General features: G+C 43.4%; 3 protein-coding genes across 4 annotated transcripts in view; 2 read left to right on the top strand and 1 right to left on the bottom strand.

Annotated features, from left to right (window-relative positions):
* Nucleotides 1-12: 12 nt before the first annotated feature.
* On the bottom strand, nt 13-1,264 carry tmem126a (transmembrane protein 126A). The gene has a single exon (XM_084550443.1). The coding sequence runs from the start codon at nt 987-989 to the stop codon at nt 372-374; it is 618 nt and encodes a 205-aa protein (XP_084406569.1). The 5' UTR covers nt 990-1,264; the 3' UTR covers nt 13-371.
* An 871-nt stretch (nt 1,265-2,135) lies between these two features.
* LOC311491730 (dual specificity protein kinase CLK4-like) lies at nt 2,136-9,086 on the top strand. Of its 2 annotated transcripts, XM_084549747.1 has the most exons (13): nt 2,136-2,263; nt 3,274-3,434; nt 5,271-5,508; nt 6,154-6,256; nt 6,561-6,627; nt 6,705-6,818; nt 6,938-7,104; nt 7,203-7,297; nt 7,409-7,538; nt 7,625-7,707; nt 7,788-7,867; nt 7,959-8,049; nt 8,334-9,086. In XM_084549747.1, exons 2-13 carry the CDS (start codon nt 3,274-3,276, stop codon nt 8,517-8,519), a joined length of 1,515 nt encoding a protein of 504 aa, XP_084405873.1. In that variant the 5' UTR covers nt 2,136-2,263; the 3' UTR covers nt 8,520-9,086. The 2 variants fall into 2 exon arrangements, with proteins under 2 accessions (XP_084405873.1, XP_084405874.1); XM_084549748.1 differs by lacking the exons at nt 2,136-2,263; nt 3,274-3,434; nt 6,154-6,256 and having other exon boundaries at nt 5,436-5,508.
* Nucleotides 9,087-9,849: 763 nt separating this feature from the next.
* The window catches only part of LOC311491886 (uncharacterized protein), a 117,506-nt gene continuing 102,801 nt past the window's right edge, over nt 9,850-24,554 (top strand). Inside the window, exons 1-2 of the mRNA XM_084549947.1 lie at nt 9,850-10,603; nt 11,227-11,296. Coding sequence (XP_084406073.1) covers nt 10,310-10,603; nt 11,227-11,296 — 364 coding nt within the window. The 5' untranslated portion in view covers nt 9,850-10,309. The remainder of the gene's footprint in view (nt 10,604-11,226; nt 11,297-24,554) is intronic.

The raw sequence follows: 24,554 nt of genomic DNA on the forward strand, positions 1-24,554 counted from the left end.
TCAATTATATTATCTACTTAGACTTGGGACTTAGTAGACTTTATTCATCCACAAGAGAAACTGCTTGGTCACAGTCACCACATGCAACAAAATGTCAAAAACAACATCATTTATTCATCATATTGGTTTAAATTATTCCACAAAAAAGTTTTCTTAATGTATGAAAGCGGGTTTACATTTTTCCCAAAGCGCCAAAAACAAGTGGATTTATGCAGGTAATTTGTTTCAGTGTAGGAGCAAACAATCTCAGAAAGGTAGCTCACATTTGTTTTATTTCCAGGAAAACGTTCTTCATATATATTCCATGTAAAGTGGGGAATCGCATTTTACACCAATGCCAAAGAACATGTTCATTTTCAGTTCAGTACATTTTAGTCTTTTAATTCCTCTCCATCCCGGCCATATGTTATCTGGGCCAGTTTGGCATACGTTTGGAAATGCCTGGATCCCAGGTAGCTGCCGAAGAGGGCCTGCAGCACCACAACTGCCCTCATTTTCCTCAGAACTGGTCTGGAGATGTCCAGAGAGAAACGCAGCAGGGCGCCCTTCTCCGGCATTGGTGTGGTGCAGTACCTGGATGCAAGGCCAACATTCAAAGGTAAGGCCAAGATGATGGGGTACACCGCACCGCCGAACACACCAATAAGCCCTCCTCGAATCACGGCGCAGGTGGGACAGTTGAGGTCTCCGGACAGTAGTGGGTTGGTCACCGTGGCGTTGTACAGGGCGCACGTTGTCAGGAAGGGCAGCACGGCCATCGGCAGGCTGGAGGCGAAGGGAGCCTGCTTGACATTCAGAGCTCTGCGATACAAGCTGTTGGACACCAGTCCTGCAAGACCAGCGTTTCCCCCCAGATAAAAAGATCCATAGTTGAAAATTTTCTGATCAATCTCGGGCAGTTTCTCGAAATTCTTCGCCACCATCTCGCTGATCACTGCCCTAGTTATCAGTTTTCCGGAGACACTCGTCCTCTCGGTATTTTCAGACATCTTCAGAATTAATGTTTATATCTTTTTGAAGCCAGAAATTAGTTACACAAATCAATTATCAAACCTATGGAAGGTGATTCTCGGGATGAAGACAGGGCGCAGACATGTCTTACCCACAATCCTAAGAGCGGGGTGTTGAGTTTACCCTGAACACAACCTCTCAGGCAGAACGTTTTTTTTTTTTTGTTGTTGTTGTTTTTTAAAGCTTTCTTGCCACTGCCTATCCAGATCGTGCATAACATGCCATAACATGCATTACCTCAAACCTTAAGATTAAGATCCTGAATGTCAAAGAAAGACATCCAATAATTATTTTATGGTTAAAAATAATGACCGGTTCTTACATATTCAGTCATATGTGTTTGTGTTGTTTTTCAGTCCTTAAATAATATTTCTATGTTAAAGTAGTTTTATTTTTCCAGATCACCAAGTAGTATTATTAGCGTCCCAATTCTGCTCTGTTAGTGAGCAGCAATCATTTACATAGGTTATTATCTGAACTAAAACGCATACAAACTGCAAAAAGAGTAACAGTTCAGTTTAAAAGTATGGAGAGAGAGAGAGAGAGAGAGAGGCATTTTTTCAAAATGTTTATTTTGAAGATGAGCATGATTGCAAGAGTTGATATTGCCACATGAATACCACAACCGCTGGATACTATAGTTAGTGCAGTTTCAGGTTTGTTTAAAAAGACAGTTTGCATTGAATAGTCACACAAGTCTCATACATGCATGTACAAATGAATCAAATTAGTGGGAAAACACTATTGACATATGGATATGATTACATCTGAATAATTATAGTAAAAAAGATGAACAAAATTCAAAAATAGAAGTTATTCTCTACAAGAGACTACGTAAATATGATTTAAGACAACTTGAAATATCTACATGTTAAGCCTACATGTGAAAATTATTCAAAATTATTCTTGTAGAAATAATCGTAATTTTTAAAAGAATAATCATCCCATTGCTCTTAGAAGCAATCTCGATACCAGCATTAAATTAATATTGGGTCAGCCTGACAGCAGGCGCCGCCTGATTGCGCCTGAGAGGCACAGCTCAGGAGAAAACAATCCCACAAGCCCGCTAGAGTGGGCGTTGTTATTGTGTGTTGCGTCATGGAATTAGTTTTAAAGAACGTTCCATCAGATTCTAGGGAAGGTCGCCATCTTTGAAGACGATTTGTCGGAGGCACTTTTCCAGTTTCTTTGTTCATAAATTTGATACAACAAATACATCTTCACATTTGAACATCGCAGGTGTTACAAGAAGGTATGGCCAATTGTTGGATTGTAGCCAATTATCAATGTATACCGTTTACGTCCCTGTGTGCGTTTTTGTTGTGTTGGCTAATGTTAGCCAGTTAGCTTTTCTGAAATTCGATGTCTCGCCAACATGGCAGATGTTTGTCTGGCTAATTAGCCGCGGCTAGCTACGAGAAATGTTCTCATCGGATGATGTAACTGAAATAAATATATCAAGGCGCAGCTCTCTCCGTGCAAAAAGTGAGAATAGCAGGCCTTAATCGATGTAATTACTTGAGCTAACTGTCGTTGCATTAATATATATTTATATTTTTTTTTTTTTTGTCGGAAGGACAACGAGACAACGGCTTGCAGCGACGACCTGCATAATATGTTCAAATTTTTATCAGTTACCTGGTTACAAACATAAACTCATCCTTTACCTAACGCGCTTAAATTATTCAGTTGCTAATTTTAAACTCCTTATGTAAAATATTGATGTTTAAATAGTAGATACGGGCTTTGCCAAACCCTACGAGGCCTTCTCGTTACTAATGCGGAAACGTCGACCATACGTTGACGTTAGCACAAAGTTTTTACTTGGTTATTGCCAAACGTCTTGGCTGAAATGTTACTATTTCACATCGTGTATTATGTTTACCCAAAGTCCAATAAAACTAAGATGTTTACAGTAGTAAACGGCTTTAAATTATACACAGACATGCGCGAAGCTTACGCCAAAAACAAACATGTTTTTTATTGTAAATGACTGATTATCATGTGTTTATAAACGTTTCTGCTGACTATGTTTAGGTTTTACTCAATGTGCTTTATTGTTTGTTTAAATAGTGTAGCTGTCTGCATTCACATGAACTGCATGCTATTGGAGTGGGGGTGGGGATATCTCCAGAAAGCCATTTGTTATCCTGCAACTCATGCTGTGGAAACGGAAAGATAATTCAGTGACATGCATCCACCGTGGGTTTCTAGTTTCTGTGACTTATTTTTCTTTTCTTTTTTTTCCCCCGTGTTTTCTAGATGCGCCACTCGAAGCGAATGCGCTCCCCTTGTGTCTGGCTGGATGAGTACAGCTGGGAAGAGAGAATGGAGTGTCACAAGAGGAGGAAACGAGACTCACACAGCAGCGAAAGAGAGAATAAGTCTAGAAGAACTCACCGTCACCTTAAGGCAAATGAGGGGTAAGTATCGGTATTAAATGTGTGAAGTAAAACGCTCAGACTGTTAAGATTTTGTTTTCTCAGGGTACACATTTAATTTAATTTAACAAATGAAATTTAAAAGAGGTGGTGTTGAGACAGACGGGTAACCTAGCGGGGTAGACTTGGTGGCCATTTGAGGAACTGCAGTTCTTGACACTTATTTGCTTGGTAAAGACTTATATTATGTGGAGTGTCATTTGATATCTGAGGTCATTTTAAAAGTCCATTGAACTTGTATTGATTTGGATTTTTATTTTTTATTTTCCAAGAAAAAAAAACAACTGTATACTTAGCATCTCATCATAACCCATGAGCGTATTCCAGTATTGTTCTACCCATCTTTGCACAAGGAGTTGCACCAGTGTGCATGGTGTTTAAGTTAGGGAGTGGCTATTTATAAGGATAATTTTAGTATTGGGGTGTGTACATCCTGTTAACTACTAGTAGATGTGCACATTTACACCCTTTTTAGAGAAGGATTCAAGGATTCAAGGATTCTTTATTGTCATTTCAACACATGTTGGTACATGGGATGGAACGAAATTTGTTTCTCTGGTCCCGATTCAAGCCATAGCAGAAATAGAAAATAGAAAAGTATAAATATAAATAAAATTAACTAAGAATCTGTACAAAAAAAAATAAATATCAAGAAGTACAAGGAGCTGCACCAGGGAGTGGCTATTTATAAGGAAAATTTCAGTATTAGGGTGTGTACATCCTGTTAACTACTAGTAGATGTGCACATGTACGCCCTTTTTAGAGAAGCACAAATAAGGAAGTTTTGGACTGATGCAATAAAATAATATGTAGGAAGGAGGGACTAACTCTCCAAAATAAAAGGGGAGAGAGAGAGACTCAACAGTTGTAAACATAGTTTAGCCAGTCTTTAGTGATGAGGTGATATGATCTTGACAATAGGCAGTCAAAGATGTATTTTTAAATATGTTGTGATTTGTTCTTTCTGACATATTTCATTGCACAAATTGAAAATGACTAAACTGTAACCTCAAGTCCATTTTCTCAGTTAATCTAATAATCATTTAAGCAGGGCACTGTTGTGCAGTTTTTTTTTATTTTTTTTGTGTGGACTTGTATGATGTCCCATGGGGTTACATTAGATATTTGTAGGTCTACTCTAATTTTAATTCTGTAGAGAGGCAGACTCCTGCCTGGAAGATAACTGACACCACCACCAGGGTGCTAAGGCCCTAGAGGTTTCTAGGTCTTTTTTAGATGCTTAAGTGCTAATATGACCTGCTGGGTGGGAGTTTGTTTCTCAAGAGAGAATGCAACTTTACTGAGCAAAAAAATACAACATTCAAGAGAGAAGCAGTTCTGTTTTTCTCTTTGCATTTTGCACTGGAAGAAATTGTACCACATAGGTGTTAATGTTTCATGTACCAAGATCTGCATGTGTAGAATTACGGATTGTATTACACACCACCAGGCGCTGCTGAAAACTTTTCGTCAGTCTGCCAGTGTGGCACTCCGTCAAGGAGAATGCTCTTTTTACGGAGGGCGTGTTTTGGGTTGCTAAGGTGTCAGTTCATAAGTACTATTTGAGCAATGATGATCTGTTGTAAACAGATCTGTTATAATAAATTCCTTTCAGAACTGCAGCCCCTCATTGAACAAGATGCTGGGTGTTGCTAATTACAAATCTTACATAAAAGTCTTGGGGATAAAGTGTCAGCCAATAGGAGGGCTATCACCAAAGAGAAATCCAGGCTTCATTTAGAGTTTGATCTCCGTCAGGAAACTGGGCTGTTCTTACTTGACTCTACTTCTTGTTTTTCCATCTGTGTGTGTGTGCAGGCACTACCTGGAGACTCGAAGTCTGAACCAGAGGCTGGACTCTCGGGAAGGGCGCACCTGGGACCACAGTTTGGACATGGCCTGTGATGACGACAGTCGCGAAGGCATCTGCAAGGACAGGGACCGTGACTGGCACCACTACAGCAAGTCATCCGGACGTAGTGGGCGCAGCAGACGCAGTAGTCACAGAAACAGAGACAGAAGGCGCAGACATACCCCCTCTCGTCACTCACCCTCGGTACGGGAACCTCCTTCTCCTCTCTGTCCCCTTCCCTGTCTGTACCACCATATCGAATGGGTCATTATCAGTAGTGTTTAGCCAATGCTTTACACCCATCTCTTTGACTTTCTCTGTGTGTGTGTGTGTGTGCGTGCGTGTCGTACTCCTCACTTTTAAGCATGATTTTCATTAATGTCATGGGGACTTGTGGGTTCAGGAAGTAACAGATTGTGAGTGTTAATAGATTTTCAAGAGAAAAGTGGACCCAGTATTTGTGCTGAGATCTTAGTGGGCAGTTGTGATGGTAAAAAAATGAAGCTGTTTAAGAAGCGTTAGAAAGACTATTATAAATCAAGTTCAGTTTTTTCTGTACTACTCTGAGAAAGTCTCTCATCTGAAAATCTTGTTGCCATGTTTTTCTTCTGTAACACACACTATGTGGTGGCTGCCGGCCAATTTCTCTGACGGGGCTGAATTTGAATTTGCTGCTCCGTCCTTCCGTCCATTCGCCTGGCGGTGTTACTGAACGGGCTGAATCTATCCACCCCTACACCTCCCCCCTTGGCCTGGTTGAATGAATGACGATGTCGCATTGTGGTGGCCGGGTGCTGGCTGACTGATGGGTTATTGATGTGATGGCGGATTGCGGCGGTTCCGGTGCAGAGGAGGAGCCATCAGCGCAGGAGCAGGAAAAGATCCAGGAGTGTTGAGGATGATGGCGAGGGTCACCTCATCTATCACAGTGGAGACATGCTGAGAGCGAGATGTATAGAATATATACCTTTTTTTTCTACTGTTCACTCTTTGTCTCTCACTCTCTTGTTGACTGGTTTTTATTTCCAAACATTTATTTAAAGATTGAAGTATTTGGGCCAGTAGTCTTAAACTTTTTTTGGTTAGATGTTGCTTGTCAGTTAACATATTTAGTATTGACTTGATTGCCAGTGTTCAGAAGCCTGTTGTAGTAGTGTAGCTAAACAGAAACATGTAGCATCAGGCAGTGAACCAGCAAAGGGCAGTGTCACTTTGTCAGTGCTTGGTGTCTAACTTAAACTTTCTATTTTCTGTAGATGAGATTGTGTGTACTCTAGGAGAGGGTGCCTTTGGGAAAGTCGTTGAATGCATTGATCACTCAAAGTAAGTACACCGAGACAGTATTGTCTGAATCTTTGTCTTCATAGATGAAGGTTTTAACACATTTCCTTGTGTTTCAGTGGAGCTCGAGTGGCTTTGAAGATCATTAAAAACATAGACCGCTACCGCGAGGCAGCGATGTCTGAGGTACAAGTGCTTGAACAGTTGAAGTCCCTTGACTGTGATGAGAGATAGTAAGTAACTGCATAACACAAACACGTCTACGAGACGGTGACAAATACGAAATGTTTTATTTTGACGTGCAGGACTTTAACATTTTATGTCCTGTCTTTCCCCCCCCCACCCCCTTAAGTTCCTGTGTGCGCATGCTGGACTGGTTTGACTACCACGGTCACGTTTGTATTGCCTTTGAGCTGCTTGGCCTCAGCACGTACGACTTCCTCAAGGAAAACAACTTCCAGCCTTTCCCCATTGAACACATCAGGCACATGGCGTACCAGATCATTCGAGCTGTGCGATGTGAGTAATCGAGCCGTACGGTGTCTTGTGTACAGACTCAACAGTTTGTTTAAAAAAAGAGCAGCTTGGTTTTAAATGTATGTGGTTTTGTCTTCCAGTTCTGCACAAGAACAAGTTGACTCACACAGATCTGAAGCCGGAGAATATTCTCTTCATAGATTCCGACTACGACATGGAGTACAACCGCCACTTGGTAAGTGTTCTAAATATTTATAGAGAAAGTCGCCGTTCCAGAATCTTTGTCAAAGGTTCCGAATTTCGTGTCGGCGGCCGTGTGATCTCTGTGACTTTGTTTTGTCCTCAGAAACGTGATGAACGGACACTGAAGAACCCAGATGTGAAAATTGTCGACTTTGGTAACGCCACCTACGACCATGAGCACCATACCTCCGTGGTGTCAACACGTCACTATCGTGCTCCTGAAGTCATTTTAGGTAAGTGGCTGTTTTTAGAAGTACCTAAAGCTTTAGAGAGATCCCTCAGTGGTGACTTGTTACTTAGTTTTTCTTGTGCATTTCAGATTTGGGCTGGGACCATTCCTGTGATGTCTGGAGTGTAGGTTGTATACTCATTGAGTACTACCTCGGATCTACTCTCTTCCAGGTGGGTGGCAGTAAAGAGCATAACAAGAAAGCTATTCTTTCCATTATCTTAGCGCTTATTGATGTTGTTTTCTCATTCAGACACATGACAGTAAAGAGCATCTTGCTATGATGGAGAGAGTCCTGGGCCCCATCCCCACAAACCTCCTGGAAAAAACCAAGTAAGTGTTCGTTCATAGACCAATTTATGTTCTTAGGTTTTTTGGAAAATACTTGTATTGTATTTTAATGGAATAATTGTGTGTTTTGTAGGAAACGACGATATGTTCACCGGTGCAAACTGGACTGGGACATGCACAGCTCCTCTGGGAGATACGTTAGGAAACACTGCAAACCCCTCAAGGTAAGTGAAATGCTACTGGAGGCAAATGCTAGACGTCGGTGTGTATTTGTGTATAGGATTTGGACTATACACTTTGATGGGTCTCTCTTGGATATATGGCACACAAGTATTTAAATAATGCTTAAAAAAAACTACCTCAAATAACATCCGACAGTCTTCACAACAAAAAATAAATAAAACAAACTTACATCTCACTACATTGTGTTTATTATAGCCACTTAGACATTAAACTGTATATTCTATACTCTCTGGATCTGACTGATGTTTGTCCTTCTCCCCTTCAGCATTACATAGTGTCTAACAGCGAAGACCACCGCCAGCTTTTTGACCTGATAGAGAAGATGATGGAGTATGACCCGGCCAAGCGCCTCAGTTTGGAGCAGGCTCTGAGACATCCCTTCTTCTCCTGTTACCACAAGAGCAGCCGTAGCAAAAGCAGGAGCAGCAGTAGCAGCAGCAAAAAAGAATGAACTCCTGAACCTGTAAACCTCTGACCTGTACCTTCGGTCAGGGCCTGGCTGTCACCGTGACATTCATCACTGTGTTCAGTGCCAGCCTCTACTTCCTGCCTCTCCAGGAGAGGTGTACCTTTAGTGACTGTATCAGTCCACTGCCCTGCTTCGCTGTGTCCTGTCCCTAAACTAGTGTTTGGTCTCAATCAAGTTACATCAGTTGCATGTTTGGTGTAATGAATCCTCCTCCCTGTGATGTCTATTTATTTGCTGTTGTAATTTAAATAGCTGCTTCTAAGCATATACTGGTGTTTTCATTATTATTTTTTTCTATTAATGAGTCAGTTTTATTTTTTATTTTTCATTGTTCTTTCTGTGAGGTGGGTTATAGGTAACGTTGCAGGTCATAGATTAAGAAAATCTTCATCCAGCAGCAGCAGTCTCACCAGTAATTTATGTAGGATTGTAGATGTAAAAAAGCTATTGCGGGCAGAAAATCTTTGTAAATAGAATTTGTTATTTTTTCATTGACTGGTTATGTAACTATTGCAGTATCATACATTTACAATAAACGTGACAACAGAGGACTGTGTTGTGTTTGTGTGATTGAAGTGTTCTGGCTCATTAGATGCAGTAGCAACATTAATCCACAAGATGTCAGTAAACAGCCTTTACATTACCACAAGAGTCAGTATATTGAAGTAAGCGACCACTGAAGACCATTATATCAGCCGCTCAGATCATCCACCTCATTCAATAATTTAAGCATTTAAGATTACTAATACTGGGGACAGATTGTTAATCTGAATTTTGGACAAAGCTAATCGTATAAGTGCAAAAACAGTATGATCATTTAAACTAAAAAAACTACTTGCTCATAAAATTGGACGAGAAGATATATTCAAAGTAACTAATCGTGCAACACTGAAAGAGATTAATGTAGCTGGAACAAGAGTCTGAAGTGTAGTTGTCTTTGCAGTTTCTGATAACATGATTCCCGTCCTGCTTTTTCTGTGATGTCACTTTTTTAGAGTTTTAGTTTTACGCCAGCCTCTAGAAAGTTGGAGTTTTTTAAACCAGGATTGTCTGATTATGTGTCTGTAAGCCTCATAGTCATCAAATTAAAAAAAACAAAAAAAAACTAATTTATTCTGCTGTTATCTCGATTTATTGGAGAATTTTATAGGAAGAAGGATGTCCATCAGTCATCTTTCCTTATAATTTTCATTGGACTAGAGTGGATTTGGAATAATAAATATATAAAACTATATACTATAATATTTTTAATCTACGGGAGCTTTACAACAGCCTTCCTGCCTGATGTCCTTGAAAGTTTTGCGAAGCCAAATCAGTCTCACTCACCGGTGTCAATCTGCAGCCTCCCACGTGGTCAGCAGGGCGGGCGCATCTCAACCAGTTGAAAGCGCAACTTTTAGGAAGGCAAACAACTGGATCCATTGGTAGTTGCACTTGCGCATCCATTTAGGATACTCCCAAACAGGAAACAACAGACCTGCAAGTCAGGAGCGCCTCTCCCGTGGTTGGCATCCAGATTACTTCCCATCTGTGCACGGCGTAAACCCGGTGCGCACTGCTGCTGCTGCTGCTGCTGCTGCCTCTTACTCCAAGACTAATTCAAGGCGACGCTTTGAACCGTCAGCCTCTTTGGGTGATCTGAATGTGTTAGGTGCGCAGCTTAGTTGGTGCACGGAATCCGATTACACGTTGTTTGCAGAGCTACATCAACAAAACAAGCTGTTTTTGGTTATCTTCTCTTAACGAAAGGGACTTTGAAGCAGGATCACAGCATGGATACAGCCAGCGACTCCAGCGGAGAAAGTAAACCGGTGTGTCAGTGTGCCCCCAAGTCCGCGGCCAAGCGATGGCTGCCAAGCTTTCCCATCTTTCTGTGCACGCTGATGTCCCTGAGCTCCATCACCGTGTGTCTGCTGATGAGCTTTAAGACGTACCAGCTGGAGAACCGACTGCAGATGGAGATGGACAAAGCGACTGTCTTCCAACCCCCGCACATGGCTTTTCTAAACGAGGACGGAACCCTAATTTCAGAGCTGAGCACCCCGATGGGGCAGCTCGTGGAAGAGGTACACATCGTCTATTGTAGATAGAAGTCATCGTTTCTCACTGATGCATGTGTGGTGTTTGTGAATCTCTGAAAGAGTCTCTGCTCTCCCGTGCGTAAACTGTGCGTAAAAACAAGGAACATGTGCAGTCAGGTTCGCAAATGCACGGACTTGTCACTTTTTTGGCAGTTGCACCCCAATTATTCTCCCCCCAAAAAATATGTCCCTTTTAATGCACGACCTTAGGGAGCTGATGCGCATGCAGCTGGCCAATTAGTTTGTGGTCACTGCTCTTTATGGGGTGACATAACCACTGATGATAGACACCAACCTATAATTTTATCACATGGAAAAGAAATTAAGGAAACTCTTCTCTTTTTAGAGCTGTATGTAATGGTAGGGAGAGCACAATCTCATAATTGTTACCATAAGTCACCACTGTGGGATAAATTAAAGGATTATCTTAACTAAACTAAAACTTTAATAACTATTCTCAACTTTATTTGATGTTATTATAAGTTCAGTTTATTCCCATTTGTCTCAGTAAAGCATAAACAAATCAGATGTTTTGCATGGGGGATATATTAACACAGGGAACTATTTTGATCTTATTTTGATAATGTTCTCTTTTTGTGTGTTTGCAGAAAGTGGTGGCTCTGATGCCCAAATTGCGGACAGCACGAGACGTTGGCCAAGAGTGCTCCTGCCCTCCAGGTACTCCTCTCTGTTCTTAGTAGCATGTAAACCCTGATTGTCTGTCAGCTTTTGGTGCAGCCCAAACATACATGTTTAAGTGTACGCCTGTGTGAGTGTTCTTGTGCTGTGTGGTGTGGAGGTTTAGCCCGTGTGAGCCCGCGCCAGGCTGGGACAGCAGCGCTCAGCAGATCAGCGGGTCTGGGACGTCCAGCCTGAGCCCTGTGTCAGTGGGGGATGCTCACTTTAATAGACAGAGCGGCCGTGTGCCAAGACCGGCCACGTTTGGCTTGCGGTGTTCATTACAGGGCTTGTGATAGTTCCTGGGGTGGAGAACAGTGTGTGATCCACATCATGTTACACAAACAGTCCCCCATTATGCCGGTGAATTAAAGATAGATGGCATTTATCTTATATTTCAGGTTAAGCTGCTGTTTGATGTGATGTACGTGCTCAGGGCGGTTCACACATATTGGTGAAGCACTGCCTGTTGAATCCCTATGGAAGGGAACGTGGTGCTGTATTGCCTTGCAGCACAAGGATTTACTGAAGCTGGTGTTCCCGTTTTGAAAACATGCAGCTCGAATGGAATCTAGTTGTTTTTTTCTGCTTGGACGCAGTTTCGTGTCCTAATTTTTTTTTTGTTTGTTTTTGTTGAACTTAAGGCAGATTTTTAAGATGCTTATCTGCAGATCTTGGAGAATTTCCTCGTCTGGCTCTTTCTTCCTTTCTCTTTGTATCTGGGTGTGAATAGCCCTCAAACAACAAGAACAGGTGAAAGTGTTCACAAGTGGAATTTCTGGCCCACGTTCAACACATTCTGTTTTCCAGACTGAAGTCTGGCGTGCCAGGGAAGCTCTCCGGTTTTGTCTGGCCAGTCACTGAAGATGTTCAAGAGCTTGTTGTTTGTCTGCAGAGTGGAATAGTCCAGTACTGCTGGTTCATGGTGTAGGATTTTGCTGACGGTGCATTTCTCCTGAGTGACTTAGGGGAAATTATACGTTCTAAAGAGTCGTCCGATTACTACTGGCCTGCTCTGCCTTAATTGTGAATTTTATTGTAATTACTCCATTAGATCATATTATTATATCAGATGTTGCATCCAATTTTCCCGTCAATTTCACTGTACTGCTGTGTAATCAAGCGGTTTTGGCACTGAAATGCAATCCTTTCGTAGCTATTCAGAAGTCTATTTAAAGTTTCAGTTTCTGGCCTCTAGATGTGGTGTTTTTTTCTTTTGCTGGAACAAAAGGCTATTTTGTTTATTGTGGTTTTGATGCAACTAAATGCCTGTGGACATTTCATTTTTTATTTTTTTTTTTGCAGTTAGATTGCTCAATACAGACTTGTTAACGTCGCTCCATATAATGTGTTTATGTCTAAAGAGGGACTTTTCCTCCAATAAACCTTTTCTCTTTGTCGCTGTCAAGGATGTGCGTGTGTTTGCAGTCTGCGTGTGACTGAAACATTTTTATGTGCATTTATCGGAACTGCGCCGCAGCCTGCGTGCGTGCATCTCATCTGCATCCTGAGAGTTTACAGTTGGTGTCGTGGTCCCATGCGGCGGCGTACGCGATGTGTGCGTCTGAGTTTCTGTCCCTGAGCCTTTGAGGGGGCCGACAGAGGCACCTCTCTCAACACGACAGTGTAAGAAGAGACCCTCCTCTCCCTTTAGCACCGACTCTCACCACCTGAAACTTGAATCTGTTACCACCAGGATCACAGGCCAAGGTATTTCAGCTCGTATGTGTGCGAGAGACACACGCTACCACACAGCATGAGTGGCATTTCTGCCATTAAAACTATGCCCTCCGCGTCGGGGCACTCACCTTTCAGCGTTCACAAAGACAGGGGCCCAACAGGGGGCAGCACTTCTACGGCAGCACTTGAAATGATGATGCTGAATTTGTCAGCGACACTTCTGGCTGAATGACATTCCTCTAATGAAAAATGTAAGTATTTCGAAGGCAGGGCCCGTGCCTCTGTCTCCCCTGGGGTAACACAGACAGCCTCTATAAATAGAATGTGACCCCAGACATTGACTTGAGGAACATTTACCTCTCGGGTCTCGTGAGTGGAAGCAGCATCGTGACACTTTTACGCTCACAGATACGACGCGGGCAGCAGTCGTTAAGTCCTAGGCAAACTGTCACTGAGTCCAACTCTGCTTACAAGCTTCAGGTGTTTGCAATTAACACCCGCCTGTTCCCCCCAACAGACACACACAACACATGCTCGCACACAAGCGTACGCAGACATTAACGTACGCAGGCTTTATGGTGCCTTGACTAATTAGAATCATGTGGGGGCTGAATGTGTCCGGTGTAGGGGGAGTGTATTGTCATCACTGCAATTCGTATTTAAAGGCTGTTTTGATATGGACCAGGGGGCACAAAGTCTGCCCACAGTTTGGCACGGCCTTATGACTAAATGCCAGCCAGAGACACCCATTAATATTACTCAGTCAGCAGTCACTGATAGCTGTGCTGCAGGAGTGGCTGCTGGAAACATGCAGACACTACTAATCCAGACCGATAACGGTAAGGAAGGCACTGACCGCTGAGCCTAGCCCCCCTCGTGGGGTGACCTCTGGAACATTTAAACAAATAATACATTTTTTTTTTTTTTTTTAAAGTGTTAATAGATATCGACAAAGAAGATGCCACACTTCTGAAATATCTTTGTCATGAAGTACTAGAGCAAAAATAAAAAAGTTACGGCCTCTCCATTTAGAGAATTCACTGCTTTTTTTGTCTTCTGTGACTAAACTGAGCATCCTCTGAACTCTTGGTTGCACAAACCAATCAACTGCAAGATGTCACTTTGGCCTCAGGAAATTGTGAATTCACATTAATCACCCCCTTGTCAATGTAGTGTTTTTGGATTATTGATAGCCGTAGCTTTTGGCTGGGCACGTTTAAGCTAAAAACACAGCGACATGTCTCTTTGTATCGACAAGAGCTCCTTCAGACGGTGTGGCTTTGGTGTTAGTGTATACGAGGGCAAGAGGTCAGACCTCTGGCTGTGCAGTCAGATCAGTTTCCATCAGATAAGAGCTCATTAACACACCTAACGGGAGCCCAGACCCCTCATATTTGCGTGTTTGTGTGTATATATATAATTGAGAGCGCATGCTCACAACGGGGTTCCTTGACACGTTTTACACATGCCAACAGAAAGTCCAGCTTTTTGTATTCATCATGTATCCAAAGTCCCATATATATGTGGGGGCTAATCATTATACTCCCACGCTGTCTAATGATTTGAGAAATACATTATGTTGCGAGAAACCCTGGTGTTAAGGGGCCTGTCTGGGGAACTAACTCTCTCTACAGGACGCAGACGCTGGGCTGTACGCTCTCACTGCCCAGCATCCTGCTCCTGGAGGAGGAGATGGAAAACCAGCTTTTTTGGAGATGGAGACCCGCGTTAGGGGCCAATATCCTCCAGGGCTGCGTTCTGTTTTTTCAAGCGATCATAAATCAGACCGAAAGCTTGCAGCTACCTGCAGAATATATCGCCACAGGAAAATTAAATACGAGATACATTAATGGCCACTTTAAAGCAATAAACACAGGAAATTTGTTTTCATAAGTACTCTTGTTTTCGATTTGTTTCACTGTAGGCTGTAGCCGCGCTGAACTGCTGGGTCATGGCGCACAACTACCCCTGTGTGTGTGCACATGTGTGCGTTTCTGGTCGCTGTGTGTCTATTTGTATGCGTGCACCCGCGTGTTTGTTTTGATGTCTGCAGGCACATGTTTCGCCGTCTGCGTCTCGTAGTGACTGACTGCATTGGTTTCGGTTCACGGTGTATGAATTCAGTTATGAAGAGGGTATCCTGTGGCAGAATGTCCAGGTGGTTTATTACTTTATGCTGTAGCTGCAGGGGGGGAAGTAGGTTTCAAAGTAGGGAGTAAAATATACACTTTATAAAACACAATTTATGAAATACAAAATCAGGACTTTCTGTCCTGAGTCAGTTTGGTGCGCACATGCGTACTTGCCGATCTCCAAAGTCGGCCTGTTGGATGTTTTCTGCTCCAGACAAAGTTAAGAATAACAAGAATCCACATATTCACACAATACACGACTAAGTTTCCTACTTAAATATAACACATCTGCAAGTAAATATAAGTTTGTTATCTTGGATTTAGTATTTTAAGAGGGAAAAAAAATAATGCACGCCAGAAAGTGCCAGGGAGTATTTTGTTTGTGTGATTTGCTTTGTGATGCAGAAAGTGGTTTACTGCTTCAGTTTTTCCATCCTTATTTCTCTATTCCCACTTATACAACTCCACATTGCAGACGGTGGGCACCACTGTCATATGGACAACATGCAGCTCAAGTGCAAAGCTGTGTGAGCCTTGTGGCCTCGGGTTACTTTCATTCTGTGTCTGTAATACTCCTCTGGTCGCTGTAAGAGAGAGGGAATAAAAATGAGTGACTCTCCTTGATATCTTGTTCTAAGTTGGAAGAGGGCTTGAGTGTGCTCAGTTTATTTGTAGAAGGAAAAGGGAATGCTGCCTCTTGCATAGCTGGAGATATTTAGCTTGGAGATGTCTGTCGCTGAAGTCGCCGGCTGACTGATGTGGGGGCTGTAGATTTGGATTCAGGAGGTGAGGTTGAATAACTTTATTCTCCAGGATTGAGTTGCGCAATCTATTTGTAAATGCAACAGTGAGTTTTGGGTGCGGGCGTCCTCCATATGCTCGCAGCGATTACGAGCTTGTGTCAAACTACTAAACTGGGTCGCATCATCAAAAACTGAAGGGCAACTTGACAGATTTTACACATCGAACTCTGTTTTACAGCTCCTCAAAAGTGAAGCCAAAGCAAGTAGAGCTCCCCCTGGTGACTGGCTGCAGTATAGGTCATAAGCTCCACCTCCTCCATGTTCGTGGATGGGACTTGGGCCAAATTAAAACACTAAATGACACATCAAATAATTTTTTTTCAAGGATGGTTTCAGTTATTTTAGGTAGTTATTATAATGTTGATGCATGTTCAAGTGTCAATTTTTTGGATAAGTTTTGTTTTAGTTACGTGACATAATGGCGACCACCAGTTGCCGTTCCAACTGCGGTCCCGAGAAACCTTGAGGGTTGTAAAAACAATTTTTAAAAATGAGTACAGTGTATAATCCAACATTTCCTTGTAAATGGTGGAGGTAGAGCAGAGCGTAGTATTAATTAAAAGAAGCACGAGTGAGTCTGGAGGAAGTGTGGGCGGGTCATCGATATTGTGGCTCCACTCTCGAACCGTACTGCGCAGAATCTGGCTCCCATGACACAAAATGTCGTCGCCCATATCCTCGGGAATATAGCGTCAGTTTGTCCAGTGCGAGGAAGTGGGACACGCCGTCCATATTTATATACAGTCTATGGATGTTTCAGTTAACTGGTTACATGTCAGTGTTACTATTAATAAACAACTAGTTCCTGTGTAAGCGAGATTATGTAGTTTTATTTAGGAATATGATAAGGTCAAGGTAAAAGCTATGCACAGCTGCAACCCGCTCCAGGTGTGCACTTGCTCATTTGTATAAGTGTGCGTAGCCCCTCTTGACCGTTGCTCAACACACCCGCTATGCACACTACCCACCCACACATAAGCCACATCCAGACCCCTGCCCTCCCAGTCTCTCATCAGCCTTCTTATTAAAGTTAGCTTTGTGAAACCACAGTGTTTAACAGCGGGGCCGACATTCTTCCTTTTGAAAAATAAACAGCTGGACACAGGACGGCCAGTCGGCAGCCCATGAAGGGCCCGCAAGGACCTCAGGAACACCCAGAGGAGCAGAAGGGCTGAGCGCCAGGCACCGAAGCCAAGAGAAAAAGATGTGCAGAACACACAAAAAAAGAGCTACGAGTAAACAGACAGACTCGTCCGGTGATAGTAGCAGTGTTTGGCGGCATGAATGTCATTTTAGGTGTCAGAAGGGACTGAGCTCATTGAGATACGGGGCACGGCGTGGGGCAGGTGAAGGAGGAAGCGGATTAAGTATAGAAGATGCATCCACTTGTTCGTATGTCGACATCAGATCTGAGGTCTTGACCTCTCGGCCAGCAGTGGAACTAAAGAGCCAATTATTGTGCAACGGGGCCTGTTTATATTTATGCCATTGTCTTGTTCCGGGCAAGTCAGAAAACAGGGGAAGTACTGAAGCTTTCCCATGCGCTGCACAGCTTCTTGTATCAGTGTGAGGACATATAAACAATAATTATTCTTGTGTACAACAGCACGATTGCCACAAGAGGACACAAATGTAAATAAAGCTTCACATATGAGTATTAAGGAGCAATTTTACCAGAATATGTTGTTATTTTAGCAAACAATGTAGATTCAATTAAGTGCTACTAAAGAGATATTTACGATCACTCGACAGGGAATACTCGAGGAGGCGTGTTCCACAATAAGATATTAAATCATTCGAAATGCACATGGCATCAAAGTGGAATTTGATCGAGAAGAACATCTGATTTGCTGCCTCTCACACAGTAATGCTTTGTCTGATGCGCACGATTTCAAAACGCCAATTGTTTTCAGCAGTTCAGAGTGCATCAAAAGCATCGAGTGGTGCCTTAAACCACATGGGCGTAATTCACTTCTCCAGTCCTGGATTGATTTACGAGCATCGCCGCAGAATTATCCATGGTGTTTTGCGGAGCTGTTAACACAGCGGACGGCCTTATATGAAATGCGAGGCAACATTATTTTAATGCGATGTTATTCTATGGAACGATGTTGTTTCCCCCTCAACACACCAGTGACTTAAGCAGCAGGGCGTTCAAATTAAGCAATGAGCCGCTATTAATCACATGTTGACCTCAAGTCTTTTTTCTGCTCAAAACAACTCTGTTAAACTCCTTATTCAGGGAAACGCTAAAATAAAGCAAACGATAAGGCCAGAATAGATTCCCAAAATGTTTTCTCAGGGATGCCAGCTTTAGCGGTCTGGCGAGTAGGCGTTGCAGGAGCTTACGGGGCCAGCGCTGAGCAGACGCTGCGCCGAATGTGGAAACTATTATGATATTTACTCTAATCATCACAAGTGGCAGGTGACAAGGTGAATAGCCTTTTAATGGGGGAGCAGAAAAACTCTTTAACACCACCATGTGGCCTCTCGCCGGCTGACGGCACCATGAGGTCAAACAATCCCTCTGTGTGCCTGAATCTGTTGAATCATTTATCTGAGTTCGCAGGGCAGGGAGGATCTAGGATGTAAAAAAAAAAGAAAAAAGTCTATGATCAAGCACAAACTGGGTTTTGCGGCTTTAATTGAAATCCCTTCATCTGTTAACACATCCAGAATGGATAAAGCTTGTGAAATAAAAACAGAAATAAGTTTCCAGTATCAGACTTTTTGGCATTTACAGGCCAGTTAATCCATCAGGAATGTAGCGTGGCTGAATGCAGCTGCAGGATGGGACTCATGCAAACACACCTGGATTTATTAGACAGATATCATCCCTGGACGTGAACCCAGACAAACAGGGAGTCAGACTTGGAGCAGAGGTTATTGTTTATCCGTCCGTCCTTCCCCAAACAGAAAGTGGAATTAACATTGGGGCTGCGTCTCTGTGGGAGCAATGAGAGTCTGCTGGAGGTGTGAAGCGGAGCATAGGTGATCCAGATGGCCTCACTGCGCCGAAACGTGCCCCTGCTCTGTGTAAAAGCTCCTGGACAGGCTCGTCACTCTCCCGGCACCTCTTTAATGAGACCTGTGCTCGTAAAACCGGACCCGAAACCTTTGAACGAGCCCTCAGCATCACTAGTGCATGTTATTCCGCCGTAGCAGGGAGGTAAGGCCATGTTAGAGGGGATCGCAGGATACCTCTCAACAACTTAACACCACCACTTTGGTGAGGGTGTATTTACATGTGTCAGGCCTGCTTTCTCTCTCCGTTTGACCTTTCCCAATGTCTGTTTGTCCCTCATTTCGCTCGAGTCTCAGTTTCTCGCTCTGTTTCTCGCGCTTCGGCTCTCTCTCTTTCCCTTCATTCTTGTCTGTATTTATGATTGCGGGAGTGTATACGCAGAGCAGGATCTGGGATCTGGATGATCCGAGGCTGCTGTACATGAACAGCGGGGTCAGCGTGTTCACTGGTTGTATACATTAACACAAAGGTCAGCCAGGAGTGAGGTGGGGGGGGAGGGGCGGAGATGGTTATCACACGTGCTGTAAACAGGCAGTGAAGAGATGCAGGGGAACTTTCACAGGGTAAGTGGTTTGTCCCTCAGGTGTGTCCATCCAGACGGTTTTCTGGTGTTACGGCCACCAGTGACAGGAGAGAATGAAAACAGTAGTTCGCAGAGAAAGAAAATTCACCCGTGGATGACGGGCCTTATAAGTTCCAGCTCTGGTATGGGATAAGAAATCCCAACTTGATAATTGTGTTTTTAATGGCAGAAATTATCTGGGGTTCATTTTGAAGGAGTCAAAACAAGGCGGCGACACAGCCAGAGATTAAAACCTCAATTATTGGTATATGTAGGTGATGTTAACCGACCAGGACACACAATCGTTCTGCCCTCGAGTTTACAACCACGTGTAACACATCTACGGCTTAACATTGAACCACAGTGGCTGCTGTTTAAACAATCAGTGTGTGTGAAAAGGCCCGTTCCCCTCGCTGGGTCATTTCACTCTGAGGTTTTGGGGATTGTGCTCAACCGTAATAACGCCACAACCCCATTCAGCTGGATCTGATCACCGGCCGAGCTCAGGCAGAGATCTGTGTGTGCGAGGGGGTATATGCATACGTTGATGCGTGCCACCGGATTCGTTTGCCAGCCGCCGGAGCTGCAGCACTGCGATGATCTGCGCTAACTGAGTGTTAATGAGCGCGCAGTGGCGGCCACGCGCTCCGACTCGCCGCTGTTAAATCGAAGCACTTGGTTTGCGTCGAGAATGTTGTCACTGCCGCCGCTGCTCGCTGTCTAACCGCCTGGCCCAGATGGAGGCACAGATGGAGGGAGGGTGGGCGAGGAAGGAGGAAATGGGGAAACTTAGTACACTGAAATATACTGCACATGTTGAAACTTTTTTTTATCAGCGATCCATCTGTTTTTTACATATTGAGCAAACGTTTTGTGCGCCTCTGCGTTCTTGTTGTGTTTCGCGCGTGTGTCCGTTTTGTGTGGGCCCCGCGTGTTGGCTCTCCTCGCAAGTGTGTTGTAATTTTCATGCGTGTGTGTGTGTGTGTTCCCACTTTTCTGCATACCATCCAGCAGCCCATCTCCATTGCCTTCCCCCTCTATAGGGACGTCTTATCTGCATATTGGCTGCTTCAGTCGAGAATCATAATAAAATGAGTCCTGAGTGCATATTGGGAGCCAGGAGAGTATATCACAGATGTCCAGTCGGCTCAGGTTACACATGGAATATCTGGGCCGAACATGTGGACAATCTATCAGGTCTACCATCTCTCTCTCCTCTCTCATTCTCTCGTTTTCTCTCAAATTTCATTTCCCCCCTGCTTGCTTTTCCTACCTGTCCATGCATACGTGCTCTTTCTGAATGGTCAGCACACAAGACACACAGGGTTAATGGATCGGATCTTGAGGCGTCCAAGCATCGGATGCTTGTAAATGGTGTCCAGTGATTGTGTGCATTGTTTATTTGCCTGTTTTATGATGACCGACACAGTGTCTTCTTTCGGGAGCTGCGGCGGTGACACACATCAACAAAACACCCCGATCCATGCACACATTTTTTTTTTTTTTATAGCGCTGTCACCATTTAAGTCGCTGTTAATACTTCTTAAATCCGAGCACCAGCGATGCACTTTTGGAACCGAGCGGACCCCCTTTTTTTCGGCTTTGTTTATTTACTTGGAGTGTTTTCTCACGTCCATGTGGTTTTGATTGTGTGATCTGGAACGAGGACAAAGACAGGGATGTGTGGAGAGAGTAGAGACAGAAAGACAGCGGCGGGAGGGGAGCGTCGGAGAGACTAATGAGTGCAATGTGATTCTGCTGAGCGGACTTCAAGATGTATGTGTAGTATGCAGATGGACTGTAATATTACAATTCATTTCACTGTCTCTCTGTCACTTTAAATTGAACCGTGACTTGTCTCAATAAGCAAAATGGAGTGATGCATCGACTCCATCTTGGCATGCGGCGCAGCCTCCTCTGCCTCGAGCCCCATATGATTCCTTTTACATTCAAAACCAAGAGTTTGGCTCTTTAAACCAAGGATTAAACCACAAAAGTATGTATACACAGCTATAACTGCACAAATTGGCCCTTAAACAAGGAACACACAATGGGGCCAACGAGGAGACCTGAACCAAATCAAGCCGCTCATCGTAAAACATGTTGTTGAGAGTCACAGCCAAACCACCAGAGCAAAGTACTTGATGCAGTTTTAATTGGGAGAATTGGCTTGAGCTTCAATGTTGTCATCTGAGAAGAGAGAGAGAGAGAAAAAAAATAGGCTGTCAGGAGAAAACTGCTGCTGATCAACTTAGCAAAGACAGTTAAGATGTATGCCGTGACATGTCGAGATGGGAAGTAAGATTTCTGGCACGTGCGTTTGTTATTTTCTTGATCCGAACATGGATTCCTAATCTCTGCAAACAGATTTACTGCAGGGATTCTTGTAGTGCTACGAAATTACAGTTTATAAATCACATTTGCTTTGATGTAATGAGCACTGATCTGACTACTTCCTCTTAAGGTAGCTGAGGAAAACCCGGCCTGATCATTTTGGGGTCGACGTACAAGCTGACATGCGCATGAATTTTATTTTTCGTTAGTCTCGTCTTTTAGTTCCAACATCCTCCCTTGAAGAGCCTAGAGAGCAGATCTACTGTAATTTGCAGAAAATCCCCCAGAATGTCTTTCTGCTTCTGTTTTTCCACAAGCACAGACCTGGCTTTTGGACCACATTCGTATACCTGGCACATTTAGGAAGCAGGAATCCTACTGAGCCCTTTTTAAACAGGCAGATGTCCTCTTTCCTGGCACAGGATGTCCCATTGATTTATTTGTGGCAGATGTTTCGGTCAAATCAGACTGACGCGACAATTTGGTACATGAGTTAGTCGGCACGGCCGATCAGCTGATTTGATTTTGGCACTAATCATGTCTGACCTTTCAAACTCTCCTTTTTCACATTATCCGCCTGTGTTTCCTCCTCCGCTGGAAAGACAGACAGTGGTAAATGGAGCGTAAGTGCCCAGATGCTTATCTTTCCTGTGTGGGATTTTCTTGTCTGAATGTATCTGTGTGTGTGTGTCTGTGTGCAAGTCCATGTGTATTTCGTGTTTTTTTTTTTTTTTTTTTTGTGGGCAGAGCAGGTGAAATACAAGAGATTGTGTGGCTTCTTTTTTCTCTTGGTGGTATAAAGTTGGCAGAAAAGGTGACTGCAGGAGATGTAGAAGTTCAGTCCCGAGCAAACAGGCCAGATAAGATCTGAATGGAGGGAGTGCAGCTGGAAGCCTTCTCCCGTTGACCCCCTTCTCTGCCTCTCTAACATTCCTTCAAACCCCTTGCTGCCCTCTTTCTCCCCGTTCTCTCTGTGTCCCCCAGTTTTACCTCCTAACATCTCTTTTACTCTCCGACATCTTCCCACAAAGTCTTCCAGCCTACCACTCCATCCATTATCTTTATTTTTCAAACAATATCCTTATGTTTGGAGTTTCCTTAGATCGTTTTTCTCCTTCTGTGTGGTGTCTCCCCTCCTGTCCCTCACTTTACTGCCTCTTCTCCATCTTCCCTGTCCCCCTCCTCCCCCCCTCTCAGCAGGACCTCAGTAAAGTGGGGTCAGCCTTTAACATGTAATTCTGTGTCTTTCCTCTGTTTCCTCCTTGCTCTTTGACTACGTTCATTAATACTGGCCTCTCTGAACTGACCGATCGCCTTTCATGTTTTCCCCTGGGCCATGTCCTAGACATGACAGTAGACCTAACATTTCAAAGTGAGGCCTCTGCGCTGGGGCATGCAAGGTTTTTCATTGAATTTGTGCGTCTGCGTGTTTAACAGGACCAAGACAAAGCAAAAACAGCGCAAAGCAGCTGTGCTTGTTATCTTTTGTTAATTTAATATCACTGAGTTAAGTCGTTACGGATTGTGCCATTCTCTGAGAGCAACTGCATTTCTTTGTTCTGCTTCAAAGGAAAAGTTAGATTCCATATAAAAATGAAAATGTGTGTGGAAGACGAGGGAGGAAAGTGTGAAAAAGGGGGATAATGTGAAACCCTCTGTGTGTCTTGGAATGATTGTCGTGTATATTTAGCTCAGTGTGGATGGTGACACAAAGACAGCTGTTGTTGCCAACTAACTTCTATTTTGGCCGTGCATAGGTCCCTCCTGTCATTTTAACCAGACCCCTATCTGTAAATAGTCTGAGCCGCTGACAGATTGTTGAGACTGATCACACGCTACACAAGTGAGATCTTATCTTCTGTTATTAATACGACCCAGACTTTGGGGATCTAATAACAAGAATTAACTGAACTCAGTCTCAGGTTCAGTTTTAGATATCAGCTGCAGGGTACTCCAGCATCACTGGTGCTGTTTATCCAGCTTCTTTTGTCCAGTAATAATCCTCCGTTTATAACCTCACAACCTCTCAACCTTTCAGTAACAGTGGAGCCTCGTAATCTCTCCTTCAGTAAGATTCAAACCCTAAACACGTCCCATTTAGGGTGACCAACAGGATGTGCAAGCCTTTCTCCACCTTCACCTCCACCACCCACACCCCACCAGACACAGACTCTGCTCCTGTTCCCTCTGGGGACTGGGCAGCCATCAGCAGCACCCTAGTGCCTTTCTCAAACCAGATGTAGAGAGAGATGTGATAAGCAGAAAGTGAGAAATAAATATTTTAATGTTCTGACATGTGAAACATGCATTCATTAATACACAGGATTAGATGTTACAATCCCTTGTGCCAAAATCCCAGGCAAAACACATTTAGAGGCCCTGTCCAACTGAGAAACCATAACAAACCTACAGTCATGTGATATGATGCTTAACCTACAATCTAAATGAATTAAGTAAATGCTGCTGGCTTGTATGGCCCGCTCAGCAGCAGAGGCTAACTCAAAAGCAGAAAGTGAGAAATAAATATTTTAATGTTCTGACATGTGAAACATGCATAAATGTTATCAACAACATACAAAAAATAGCTGAAAGCTGTATCTTAAAAATGTAATTTACTATCTAAATTGGTCATCAGAGGGATCTGGTAGCCAACCGGTTGGTTCCATTTATCGCTTTTTATAGCTAGAGCTGTTCTCCACTTTATTTATTTATTTATTTTTAA

This window comes from Chelon labrosus (assembly GCF_963514085.1).
Source record: "Chelon labrosus genome assembly, chromosome: 8".
Taxonomy (NCBI): domain Eukaryota; kingdom Metazoa; phylum Chordata; class Actinopteri; order Mugiliformes; family Mugilidae; genus Chelon; species Chelon labrosus.